Source organism: Jaculus jaculus, chromosome 7 (assembly GCF_020740685.1).
Source record: "Jaculus jaculus isolate mJacJac1 chromosome 7, mJacJac1.mat.Y.cur, whole genome shotgun sequence".
Classification (NCBI taxonomy): Eukaryota; Metazoa; Chordata; class Mammalia; order Rodentia; family Dipodidae; genus Jaculus; species Jaculus jaculus.
The window spans coordinates 40,985,345-40,999,207 of record NC_059108.1 but is presented as its reverse complement, the minus strand read 5'-3'; the positions used below and the strand labels follow the sequence as shown (position 1 = coordinate 40,999,207).

At 47.3% G+C, this 13,863-nt stretch overlaps 1 protein-coding gene across 1 annotated transcript in view; it reads left to right on the top strand.

The window, feature by feature from the left end:
• The first annotated feature begins 568 nt into the window (after positions 1 to 568).
• Positions 569 to 13,863, top strand: part of Crybg1 (crystallin beta-gamma domain containing 1) — a 260,270-nt gene continuing 246,975 nt past the window's right edge. The window contains exon 1 of the mRNA XM_045154300.1: positions 569 to 741. Coding sequence (XP_045010235.1) covers positions 569 to 741 — 173 coding nt within the window. The remainder of the gene's footprint in view (positions 742 to 13,863) is intronic.

Genomic DNA, 13,863 nt, shown 5'->3' with positions numbered 1-13,863 from the left:
TGAGATGCGAGTCCACATTAATTATTCAGACTCTTAAGGACAGAGGAGAGGACCTGGTACCGTGTTTACAAATGAGAACAGAAACCACCTTGCACATGACATTGCCCAGGCCACCAAAAGGCCAGCGTGAATGAGTTTCAATTGCCCGGCAGCCTAGCCAAGGGATGTGCCTGGATCCTTCTCCAGGTGGAGTTGGTGGCTAAGCAGCCACTTACCAGGCAGCCTGACATAGGTGAACAACTTCGCTGGTGGTCCACAAGATAGTTGAACTGCAACCGCGCTCCTGCGCTCGGAGTCAGGAGACGCAGTTCTGGGAACGTCCAGTAGGTGTCGCTGGCCGGGGCGCGGCGGCTCTACCTGCTGCTCGCAGCGCGCGCGCTCACAGGACCCGCGCTGGGCGGCCGCGCCGCGAGGGGGCGCAGTGACGCGCTCGCAGGGTCCCGGTCCTTCGACCCCCGGCCGTGCCCCGCACGAGGGGGCGGGCCCGACGGCGCTCCGGGGCGGACGGGCAGGAGCGCAGGTCCCTCACTCCACGGGGCTGGGCGCAGAGAGGACGGCGTCCGAGAAGATGCCGCAGTCGGCAGCGCCGCAGGGCGAGCCCAGGGAGTCCAGTCCTTCCAAGGCCCACAAGAAGCACCCCACCTTCCACCTCTGGCGCTCCAAGAAGAAGCCGCAGCCCCCGCCCGCCACGTGTGCGGTGTTCGTCCCGCACCCGCCCTCCGCGCCCCTCTGCCAGGCCAGGTAAGCGCCCCGCGCCGCGCTCCTGCCCTGCGCTCTGCCTGACACGGGGGCACCCCTCCTCCCCGAACGGGGAACGCCGCGGGGACCGTCCAGCCTGGGCACCCCTCCTCTCGGAGCGGGGAACGCCGCGGGGACCGTCCAGCCTGGGCACCCTACCTCTCGGAGCGGGGGACGCCGTGGGGACCGTCCAGCCTGGGCACCCCACCTCTCGGAGCGGGAGACGCCGCGGGGACCGTCCAGCCTGGGCACCCCACCTCTCGGAGCGGGGGACGCCGCAGGGACCGTCCAGCCTGGGCACCCCACCTCTCGGAGCGGGGGACGCCGCGGGGACCGTCCAGCCTGGGCACCCCTCCTCTCGGAGCGGGGGACACCGCGGGGATCGTCCAGTCCGCGGGTATATTTTGTCTCCGAGCGGGGAACACCGCCAGGTCCATCCAGCCTGCGGAAGTGTCGCGGGGTGCTGGTCACGGAGCAGACCTGCTTCTTGCAGCTCTGGGTCAGACCAGGCACCAGTGTCTGGGACTTAGGTTCACCCACGTTGGCTGTATTTTGGCTGGAGACTTTAGGCTGAGTCTGTGCGGTGAAGTGCTAGGGAGAACAGGAGGAGAGCGAAGGGCAAAGGAACTGAGACCGGAGGGTAAATGCCCGCAGTAGAGTCGGTGATAACTAGGGACTAGTGCTGTAGTTCAGGGGTATAGCCTGGCCTGGCCTGTGTGAGGCTGTGGGTTCAACACTCAGCACTGGGGGGAGGGGGTGATAACTGTTGGACCTTGAGAGGAGGCAGACTATCTGGAAGCGTAGGAATCTTTACACTCACTCTCTCTGCCTCTTTCTTTTTGTCTCTCTCAACTAAATTAAGAAAATAAAATAAACCAGTAAAACTGACCACCGTGGTGAAGGGGGGGAAGATGGTGAGGGGGGGCCGCCTGTAGACTCAGGTACTTGGGAGTCTGAGGAAGGAGGATGGCTTGAACCCAGGAATTCTGGGCCAGCTAAGGCATTATTTGTTTATGGCCTTTCAAAGTAGGGTCTCCCTCTAACCCAGGCTGGCCTTGAACTCACTGGGCTCCTCCTGCCTCTGTCTCCCAAGTGCTGGAATTAAAGGTGTGTGCCACCCTGCCCAGCTCTGCATCTTTTTTTAAAAAGTTTATTTGAGAGCGACAGACACAGAGAGAAAGAGGCAGAGAGAAAATGGGCATGCCAGGGCCTCCAGCCACTGCAAATGAACTCCAAATGCATGTACCACCTTGTGCATCTGACTTACGTGGATCCTGGGGAATCGAGCCTTGAACTGGGATCCTTAGGCTTCACAGGCAAGTGCTTACCCCCTAAGCCATCTCTCCAGCCCCTGCATCATTTCTTTTTAAAGATAGCACCTGTTTCTATGTAGCCCAGGTTGCCCTTAAACTCTCCACCTGCTTGCCTCTACCTCCGGACTGCTGGAAGACCCCTCTCTACACATCCAGACCTGCTCTCATAAAACAGCATCAACAACAAAACCCAACAGAATGGGAGGCTTGTGAGTCAGAGCAGGCTGACTCCTTTGCAGACTGTGGGGTAAATGCCGTGGGAGATGCCCGTGCAGAGGAGGGCATCCCGGGAGGTGCCTGGAGGAGGACATATGGAGTGGCTTGGTCAGACAGAAAATAAGGGGAGCACAAGTTTTCATCAGACGTGCTACCGTGAGCATAGACAGCCACCTCTCAGAAGAGCTAAGTATGGGCCAGGCGTGATGGTTGGTACACGCCTTTAGTCCCAGTTCTTGGGAGGCAGAGGTAGGGGGATCACCATGAATTCGAGTGAGTGCCAGGTCAGCCTGGGCTGGAGGAGACCCTATCTTGAAAACAAACAAAATAATAAACTAAAAAGAGCCCAGTACATTCAGAGAAGCACTGGTGGTTCGGGGTGGTCTGAGTCTCTGTGAGGAAAGGAATACTGAGAAGACACTCAATTTTCTCTATCATTCATAGCGGTAATGCCTTGTAATAGCACATACTTACTGTGTCCAATTACAGATTAAAATTTATCACAAAGTGAATTATTTAATGAAAGGTATTCAGCCTGGGGATGTAGCTCAGTTGGTAGAGTGTTTATCTAGCATGCTGAAAGCTGGGTGTGGTGATCCACTCTGTACTCAGAAAGTAGAGGCAGGAGGATTAATAGTTTGAAGCCATCCCTCACTATGTAGTGAGTTTGAGCCTGGGTTACATTAGACGCTGTCTCAAAAGAAAACAAAAACAAAAACAAAAAACTGCTAGGTATGATGGTACACACCTTTAATCCCAGCACTTGGGAGGCAGAAGTAGGAGGATCGCTGTGAGTTAGAGGCCAGCCTGAATTCCAGGTCAGCCTGGGCTAGAGCAAGACCCTACCTCAACAAACAAACAAACCCCAAAAAATAAATAAATGAAAAGAAGTATTTAATATGGAAGTATTTTTCTCTTCTCCTTCTTCCTCTTCTTCCATTTGTCTCTCCCTCCTTCTTCCTCTTCTTCTCCTTCCCCTCCTCCTCTTTCTCTTCTTCCTCATACTTCTCCTTCTTTTATTCTGAGATAGGGGCTCACTCTAGCCCAGGCTGACCTGGAATTCATTAGGTGGTCTCAGGCTGGCCTGGAACTCTCAGATATCCTCCTACCTTTGCCTCCCAAGTGCTGGGATTAATGGTGTGCGCCACCAGCCTGTCTGGAAGTACTTTTCTTAACCTTCCCCACCTCAGTCCCATCACCTCATGCTTATCAAAATATAACACTACACAACTGGAGGGAATTTATACATTTTAGACCAAGACTGAACATCAGAGCTTTGCCTCAAGTATCTGTATTTTAGGTCAGTCTTGAAGGACTTCATTCTTTCCTTCAGAACTATGATGAACTTTGTACTAAGAAATGTTCTGAAAACCAAACTTACTGGCCTGCCAGTGGGATGCTTTGAGTTGGTTCATCTTTACCAATACTCCATTTAGCCCAGAGAGAATGTACCTGTTTGGACTCTGTACCTCATTTAGATTTTTGGCCTTTGTGAGCTACCTAACCATGTCCATTGGCTATAGGACAGGACTTGCAGGTGGTGGAAGTCATAGGGAATGCTGAGCTCTTACAGTGTAGGGCCTTTGTCCCTAAGGTGGGACAATCAGGTGGCCACACTTACTTGATGGGTGCATATGATTACTATTGCAGGATTTTAGGTCAGATAAAATGCCTTTGGGAAAATTACCTTTCTGAGTATCAATTTCCTTATTTGTAATGTGGAGTAACCCATGAACCTGTAGAACTCTTACAAATGAAAGTTTTTATGTTACAAGTGTTTTTTGTTGTTGTTGTTGTTGTTGTTTGAGGTAAGGTTTCACTGTTGCCCAGGCTGATCTGGAATTCACTATGTAGTCTCAGGGTGGTGATCCTTCTACCTCTGCCTTCCTAGTGCTGGGGTTAAAGGTGTGCACCACCACAAATGGCCTTAAAAAGGTTTTTAAAAATATTTTTATTGGAGCCAGGGAGATGGCTCAGTGGTTAAGGCTCTTGCTTGCAATGCTTAATGACCTGGGTTCGATTCTTCAGTTCGCACGTGAAGCCAGATGTGCAAAGTAGTGCATGAATCTGAAGTTTGTTTGTAGTGGCTAGAGGCCTGGTGTGCTCATTATCTCTCCTTGCAAATGAATAAATAAAATATTTTATTTTTATTTATTTGAGAGAGAGATATAGAAATAGGGAGGTAGGGAGAGAGAGAGGATGGGTGCTTCAGGGCCTGAAGCCACTGCAAACAAACTCCAGATGCATGTGCCCCTTGTGCATCTGGCTTACATGGGTCCTGGGGAGTTGAACCTGGGTCTTTTGGTTTTTAGGCAAGCACCTTAACCAGTAAGCAATCTTTTTATTTATTAGAGAGATAGATTGATTAATAGAAAGAAAGAATGGGTGAACCAGGGCCTCCTGCCACTGGATATGAAATCCAGACAGATGTGCCACTTTGTGCATCTGGTTTATTTGTGTACTGGGGAATTGAACCTGAGTTATCAGGCTTTGCAAGCAAGTGCCTTTAACAGCTGAACCATCTTCCCAGCCCAAAAGGTTTTATGTTAAATGTAAAAGCTCATTTCACTGATGGGCACAAAGTAGAAACTCAGCACAGTTGTCCTTTGGTATCCATGGGGATGGGTCTCAGGACCACAGTGGGTACCAGATCCACAGATGCTCAGGTCCCTTGTGTAAAATGGCATCATATTTGCATGTAATCTATGTATACCTTCCCATATACTTTATTTATTTAATGTTTATTATTGTATTTTTATTTATTTGAGAGATACAGAAATAGGCAGAGAGAGAGAGAGAAAGAAAGATAGAGAATGGGCATGCCAGGGCCTCCAGCCACTGCAGACTCACTCCAGATGTGTCCCTCTCCTTGTGCATCTGGCTGACATGGGTCCTGGGAGTTGAGCCTGGGTCCTCTGGCTTTGCAGGCAGGCGCCCTAATTGCTAAGCCATCTCTCCAGCCCTTTTATGGTATTTCTTAGATGGGGTATTTGTATTTTGTTCAGGCTAGTCTGGAACTCCTGAGCCCAAGTGATTCTCCTCCCTCAGCTCTACTATGCCTGGATCTTTCATTATTTTTAAATTCATGTTCTCACTATGTAGAATTGGACCTGGCCATCCTTCTGCCTCGGCTTCTCAAATGCTGGGATTAAAGGAAGTACCACCATATACTTCCTCCTGTATACTTTAAGTCATCCTTAGACTACTTACTTACAGTATCTAATACCATGTGAACAGTTGGTATACTATTTTGTTAGGGAATTGTGACAAAGAAAAAAGCTCTCTTATTTTGTGTACATGTACCTTTTTTCCTCCAAAATTTTCAATCCACACTTGCTTGCATCCACATATTAGCACTATCTGTAATATTATTTATTTATTTGCATGCAGCTGTACGGGTGTGCTAGGGTCTTTGCTGCTGCAATTGAATGTCTGTCCAGCTCTATGTAGATGGCTGGGGAATTGAACCCGGTCTAAGCATGCTTTATGAACAAGCACCTTTAACCACTGAGCCATCTCCCCAGGCTACCAATTCACAAGCTTCGACATCCCTTGGGTGTCTTGAAGTAGGTCATCCCTTCCACCCAGTGCAAGGGAGGGCTACTCTACTCCTTATGTCAAATATACGTATGCACCTTCTTCACCCCAGAATCAATGTAGGGATGGAAATGCAGCTCAGCTGGTCGCATTTGCCTAGCACGTATGAAGCCTTGGGTTCAGTCCCTAGCACTGCATAAGCTGGGCCTGGTGGTACATGCCTGTGATGTTTGTACTCAGGAAGTCAAGACAGGAGGATCAGAAATTCAAGGTCATCCTTGGCTACATAGGGAATTAAGAGGCCAGCCTGGGCCACATGAGAGCCTGTCTCAAAAAAAAAAAAGTATAGTGGAGAATAAGGTAGGAGGGGAAAATACTTCATTTCCTTCCAGAGCTCACCATTCCAAAAATGCTTTAAAATTTAACATGTTAAATTTTTGTATTGTGCAAATATTTGCAGCTTTTAATATAAGCATGGTAAAAGTCAATTGTTTCTTTATATCAAATAAGTTGAGCAGGGCTGGTCTCTTCTTAAAATTTGCTCTTCAAGGTTTTCTCAGTTTGCCAAAGTCAAACATGTCATATGATGTTATTTTTCTTTAAAAAAATATTTAGGGCTGTAGAGATGGCTTAGTGGTTAAGGCACTTACCTGCAAAGCCTAAAAGACCTGGGTTCAATTCCCTAGGACCCACATAAAGCCAGATGCACAAGGTGGCACATGCATCTGGAGTTCGTTTGCAGTGGCTAGTGGCCCTGGTGCACCAGTCTCTTGTCTGTCTCTTAAATAAATAAATAAAATGAAAAATGTTTTTAAAAAAATTATTTATTAGAGAGAGTGAGAGAGAGTGCGTGTACACACACATGTGAGTCAGGGTCTCTTGCCAGTGCAGATGATCTTTAGATGTGTGTTTCATATTGTATATCTGGTTTTATATGGGCACTGGGGAATCAAACCCAGACCTTCAGGCTTTTCAAACAAGAACTTTTAACTGCTGAGCCCTCTCCTCAGCCCCATGATGTTAATTTTGAATCTTAAAAAAAAAAAAAATTTATTATTGGGCTGGAGAGATGGCTTAGCGGTTAAGCGCTTGCCTGTGAAGCCTAAGGACCCCAGTTCGAGGCTCGGTTCCCCAGGTCCCACGTTAGCCAGATGCACAAGGGGGCGCACGTGTCTGGAGTTCGTTTGCAGTGGCTGGAAGCCCTGGCGCACCCATTCTCTCTCTCTTCCTCCATCTGTCTTTCTCTCTGTGTCTGTCACTCTCAAATAAATAAATTAAAAAAAATTAAAAAAAATTTATTTTTATTTATTTATTTGAGAGCGACAGACAGAGAAAAAAAGAGGCAGAGAGAGAGAGAGAATGAGTGCGCCGGGGCTTCCAGCCACTGCAAACGAACTCCAGACGTGTGTGCCCCCTTGTATATCTGGCTAATGTGGATCCTGGGGAATTGAACCAGGGACATAAGGTTTCACAGGCAAGCACTTAACCGCTAAGCCATCTTTCCAGCCCCCCACCCCATGATGTTAATTTTCATAGAGTTGCTGCTCTCTGGGGTCAAGCTGTGTCCTGTCTCTCAGATTTTTCTCTTCATCAGAGAATCAGCAGTGACTGTGCCAAGGGCCTGGGGCACTGGGGCCAGGGTCATCTTAGAAGACAACTATATTTTCAGTTGTTGGGTCTGAAATTACACTTCCCTTCGAAAGCAGTTTATCCGGAGCATGGTTTCTCAATCAATGCGAGTTTAAACCTCTGGTCTTCTACTTACTGTGACATTAGCTATGTCAGCCTGGTAAGTTGTTAACCACTTTGTGCCACAGTTTCCTCATCCAGAAAATGCGATTATTACATAGTTGTGCAAATGAGCAAGTTAATGCATGTCAAGCGCTCTGAACAGTGGCTGGCACATAGCAAGTACTTAATACATGGTTGTTTTTTCTTTTTTTAAAAAAACAGTATCTTCCTTCTTCCTCCTTGGAGGTCATAAAAAACTCTTTCTTGGAGATTCGGGTTCTTTCTCTGTGGAGGCCTGGTTGGCCTGGAACTCAATTTGCAGTTTAGGGCGGCCTCAAACACATGAATCTCCTGCCTCAGTTCCTTCCCCTCCCTGACCCCCCCCCCCCCATTACCATACATCTGTCAGGACGGTCATTTTTTTTTTTTTTTGGTTTTTCGAGGTAGGGTCTTACTCCAGCCCAGGCTGACCTGGAATTCACTATGGAGTCTCAGGGTGGCCTCGAACTCACGGCAATCCTCCTACCTCTGCCTCCCGAGTGCTGGGATTAAAGGCGTGCACCACCACGCCCGGCATGGACGGTCATTTTATGTACTTCTTTTCTGTTCTAGGATAGAAATGGTACTTTCATTTATTTTCCCTAGTCAAAGCACTCTGTGTTGTTTAGATTAGAAGTGGGAGACTTGAGGGTCTTGCTCAGTGGCACAGTGCTTGCCCAGCACGTGTGGGGCCCTGGCTTGCCATTAGCCCCGCAGAGCACTGTCTTTGGGTTGGGGAGGTGGCGCGGTGGGTAAGAGCAGAGGCTGTGCTCGAGAACTTGCATTCCACCCCAGCACACGTGGCATGGCTGGATGTGGCCATCATGCCTGTGATCCCTGTCCTTAGGATGAAAACCAGAGAAGCTCTGGGTCTTGCTGGTCAGCTGACCTTAACCCAAAATATTATAGTTTGAGGCTTCGTGAGAGACTCCCAGCTTAGGAACATAGAGTGAAAAACTGATGGAGGAGGATCTGCACTCATGTGCTCAGTTGAGGGAGGATGCATGCATCTGCGCATACCACGCACACACAAAAATACCTGTCTTGGTTGGGAGTGGTGGTGCCCGCCTTTAATCCAGCACTTGGGAGGCAGAGGTAGGAGGATTGTTTTGAGTTCAAGGCCAGCCTTAGACTACAGAGTGAGTTCTAGGTCAGCTTGGGCTACAGTGAGACCACACCCCAGGAAGACCAAAAAACACACCTGTCTTAAAGTTTGAAATCATATCAGGGTTTATTTGTGCTTTGGAAATGTCCATATAGGTGAAAAGTGATTGATTTATTCCAAAACATATGTTGGGTGGAAAAGAAGAGATCTTCCTTTCACATGCTGAGCAAGCATTCCACCACTGAACTCCTTTTTTTTTGTTTGTTTGCTCTTAGAGGTAGGGTCTCAGTCTAGCCCAGGCTGACCTGGAATTCACTATGGTATTGCAGGATGGCCTCGAACTCACGGTGATCCACCTACCTCTGCCTCCCAAGTGCTGGGATTAAGGGCATGCGCCACCACGCCCAGCTTAAACTCCATTTTAAAAAATGTTTTTATTTTGAGACAGGGTCTCACTAAATTGCCTAGGCGGCTCTTGAGTTCATTCTGTAGCCATGGCAGAATTGAACTTGTGATTCTCCTGCCTTCGGCTCTCAAGGAGCTGAGATTCCAGGTGTGCACCACCAGGCCTGGCTCTAGAACAAAGTCCCAGAGTAAAGTGTGTATGAGTGTCCCACCTGTGGGGAGTTGGGCAACAAAGACCAACCAATCGCTTGTGCCTCATGAGGTCATTAATAACTCTTTTAAAACAGAGCCTCACTGGCCTAACCAAATACCACTTCAGGATAGCTCTACGGCTTCAGGTTTGTGGGACGTAGTCATGCTAAGGAGTGAACTCAGTGCCGTGGTCCCCTCCTGGATGGGTCTGCTCAGTAGGGATAAAGCAAAGACAGAGACTCCCTCATGCCACAGCATCATTCTGACAAATTGCTAAGAGACCCCAAGATGTGCAAGCAAGGGAGAGAATCCAAAATTTATTCATGGTACCCCAACTGCTGCTGCTAAGCTGTTACAGCCAAGTCAATTTAGACCTGTAGCCAACAGAGAAAAATGAAATGCAAAATTAACAAGTGCCTTTTGTTTCTTATCAATGGCAGTTAAACAAGTGGAGGTATGTTGGTGTTAGGCCTGCCAAAACGTTCTGCAGCAGAAGAGCACCGCGCTGGGGCGGTAGTTCTTGCTGTCCGCCACGCCAGACACGCGGCCGTAACTGAAGGGAGGGTTATGGCGTCCCAAACGATGTTGTAATCCACAGCCCAGGCCAGGTTTGCCAGTTACTTCATCAAAACACCATCTTAATGCTTCTTTAAGTTGTTTCCAAGCTGTTTATAAGCCATGGCATGAGCTCCCGACAGTCTTTTAAAATTGTGTAGTTCTTTCTTTCTTTTTCTTTTCTTTTTTTGGTTCTTCAAGGTAGGGTTTCACCCTAGCTCACGCTGACCTGGAATTCACTCTGTAGTCTCAGGGTGGCATCGAACTCTTGGCGCTCCTCCCACCTCTGCCTCCCAAGTGCTGGGATTAAAGGCATGCACCACCACGCCCGGCTAGATCTTTATTTTTTTTTTAATTGGGGTAAAGGATCAAAAGTAGTATGCATTGGGGAGGTGGTTTAGTAGTTACACCTGCCTGCAAAGCCAAAAGACCCAGGTTCAATTCCCCAGGACCCACATAAGCCAGATGCACAAGGTGGCACATGCATGTTGAGCTCATTTGCAGTGGCTGGAGGCCCTGGTGCACCCAGCCTTTCTATCTGCCTCTTTTTCTTTCAAATAATAAAAATGAAAAAAAATAGTATGTACTGTTTTGCTCCCATGAACTTAGGTGTTTCTGTTGCCTGTAAATAATAAAACATAGTTACTGTGAAGGTGGGATTATAAGACAATTCTGGTTTAGTGCTGGCTATTCAAAACTCTATTTATTTATTTATTTTTTTTTAGATTTATTTATTTATTTATTTGAGAGTGACAGACACAGAGAGAAAGACAGATAGAGGGAGAGAGAGAGAATGGGCGCGCCAGGGCTTCCAACCTCTGCAAACGAACTCCAGATGCATGCGCCCCCTTGTGCATCTGGCTAACGTGGGACCTGGGGAACCGAGCCTTGAACCGGGGTCCTTAGGCTTCACAGGCAAGTGCTTAACCACTAAGTCATCTCTCCAGCCCCCCGTTTTTTTTGAGGTAGGGTCTCACTTATATTCAGGGTGGCCTCGAACTCATGGCAGTCCTTCTATCTCTGTCTGCCGAGTGCTGGGATTAAAGGTGTGCACTACCACACCTGGCCAAAACTGTTTGGGAAGCTGATTCCAGTATTGATTGGAAGCCCTTCTTCACTGGACCATATTTTGGATTGAAACAAGAACCACTGTAATTCTGTGTATGTCAGTAAACAGGTCTGGACAAGTTAGTTGAAAGCTAGATTTTGGAATTTCTTCAAGATGAACAAAGTATGACGGGATGCTTGGCTTTTGCTCCACTTTTGGACTCTGAGCAATTTGCATTTCGTGATCGTCCTCTTTTACTCGTAAACATTGTCTAGCCTTCGCACTGTCTGCATCCCTAGCACTTCATTGTATACTTCTCTTTTATTTCACTGTTTTTTAAATTTAAATTTTATTTTTTTAATTAGAGTTTTTTTATTAACAACTTCCATGATTATAAAAAAAATCCCATGTTAATGCCCTCCCTCCCCCACTTTCCCCTTTGAAACTCCATTCTCCATCATATGCCCCCTCCTCTCAATCAGTCTCCCTTTTATTTTGATGTCATCATCTTTTGCTCCTCTTATGATGGTCTTGTGTAGGTAGTGTCAGGCACTGTGAGGTCATGGATATTCAGGCCATTTTGTGTCTGGAAGAGCACGTTGTAAGGAGTCCTACCCTCCCTTTGACTCTTACATTCTTTCCACCACCTCTTGTGCAGTGGACCCTGAGCCTTGGAAGGTGTGATAGAGATATTGCAGTGCTGAGCACTCCTGTCACTTCTTCCCAGCACCATGATGCCTCTGAGTCATCCCCTGGTCACTGCCCTCTGAAAAGAGAAGCTTCTCTAAGCAAAAGTGAGAGCAGCATTAATATATAGCTATGAACATTAGTAGAAGTGCTTACTGGGCAGTTTGATAAGCATAGTATATACATTTAGCCAGACAGAAACAGACGATACACCCCTGGGGCTCATGACTACCCTGTTGTAGGTTTTCAGTATTAGGGATGTATTCCCTCCCATGGAGCTGGACTCCAGTCCAATGGAAGGTAGTTGGTTTCCACCATGACATGCCACTATTGCACCTGTCGGTTCATTTGGCCTGGCTGGAAAAATATAAAGTTTGCAGTGTCCACTGTTGAATATCTTCACTGGTGTTTTCTCTTTCTCCCACTGATCTGCATGCAGAATGGCTTCTTCCAGCTTTCTGTCAGCTGGTCTACATGGAGGAGGTTATCAGCTCAGTTCCAGCAGGATTTCTCAGTGGCCTTGCAGTGCAAATATGTGGAGTCTTCAGCAATAGGGTCTTACCATCTATTCCTAGTATTTCAGTGGTTTTTTTGAGGTAGGGTCTCACTCTAGCCTAGACTGACCTGGAACTCTCTCTGTAGCCGAGGCTGGCCTTGAACTCACAGTGACCCTTCTAGTTCAGCCTTCTGAGGGCTAGGATTAAAGGCAAATACCACCATGCCCAGCTCTTATTTCACTTAAAATATTTTATTTATTTATTTATTTTGGAGAGAGAAAGAGACAGATAGACAGTGAGCACACCAGGGCCTCTAGCAACTGCAAATAAACTCCAGACGCATGTGTTACCTTATGCATCTGGCTTATGTAGGAATTGAGGAATTGAACTTGGGTCCTTAAGCTTCATAGGCAAGCACCTTAACTGCTAAGCCATCTCTCCAGCCCATTATTTCACTTTTATTTAAAGCTAGCTAGCTAGCCAGCTTGCTTGCTTGCTTGCCTGCCTGCCTGCCTGCCTGCCTCCCTCCCTCCCTCCCTCCCTCCCTCCCTCTCTCTCTTTCTTTTTTAAGCCATAAAAGGGACCACTGGCCCAGATAGTGTGATCACCCTTACAGCCTTACACAGGCTTCCTGGTGGCCTTTCTCTATGTTCTCATGCCTGGGCCACAATGCCGCTAATGTACAAAGCCTGCACAGGAAATAGCCCCAGGAATTAACAAATGGGACTAATGAAATCACAAAGCTTGGGCATAGCAAAAGAAACCATCAGCAGGGCTGGGAAGATTCCTCAGTGGTTAAAGGCACTTGTTTGCAAAGCATGACAGGCCAGGTTCTGTGCCTCAGTACATGTATCTAGCGCTCACTTGCAGTAGGAGGCAGGTCCTGGTACACTCATTCTCTCTTTCCCCATCTCCCTCCCTCCTTGAAAATAAGTAAATAAACTTTTTTTTTTTTTTCCTTTTAAAGAAACAGTTAGCAAAGTGAACAGATGGTCTGCAGAATGGGGAAAAAAATCTTTGCCAGCTAGACTTCAGACCAGGGGCTAATATCCCAAATTTATAAAGAACTATGAACTAATCACCAAGTGTTCTCATGAGATGGGCAGTTCACAAAAGAAGAGACCCAAGTGGCCAATAAGTATGTTAAGAAGTGAAGCTGGGTGTGGCGGTTCACTTCTGTAATCCCAGCGTTTGGGAGGCTTGAGTAGGAGGATCCTACTTGAGGTATAGAGTGAGCTCCAGGTTAGCTTGGACTAGAGGGAGACTTTGCCTTTAAAAAAAAGTGTATTTTAAAAAGTGTCAACATCCCTAGCCATTAGCAAAATGCAAATTGAAAGCACTTTGAGCTACCGTCTCACCCCAGTCAGAATGGCTCATTAAGAAAACCAGCAACAAATGCTGGCGAGGGTGTGGGGAAAGAGGAACTTCTCTTCACTGCTGATGGAAGCGCAAATGTGGACATCGGTATGAAAGTTTCTCAAAGAGTTAGAAATAATACCCAGCTATACCTTTCCTAGGCGTACCGAAGGACTGCATGCATTACTACAGGGAGACTTGCACATCTACATTTACTGTGGCTCTCTTCATAATAGCAAGGAAGTAGAACCTGACTAGATTTCATCAACATATGAATGGATAATGAAAATGTGGTACATATACACAATGGACTAATACTCAACAGTAAAGAAAAACAAATGGCCGGGCGTGGTGGCGCACGCCTTTAATCCCAGCACTTGGGAGGCAGAGGTAGGAGGATCGCCATGAGTTCAAGGCCACCCTGAGACTACAGAGTTAATTCCA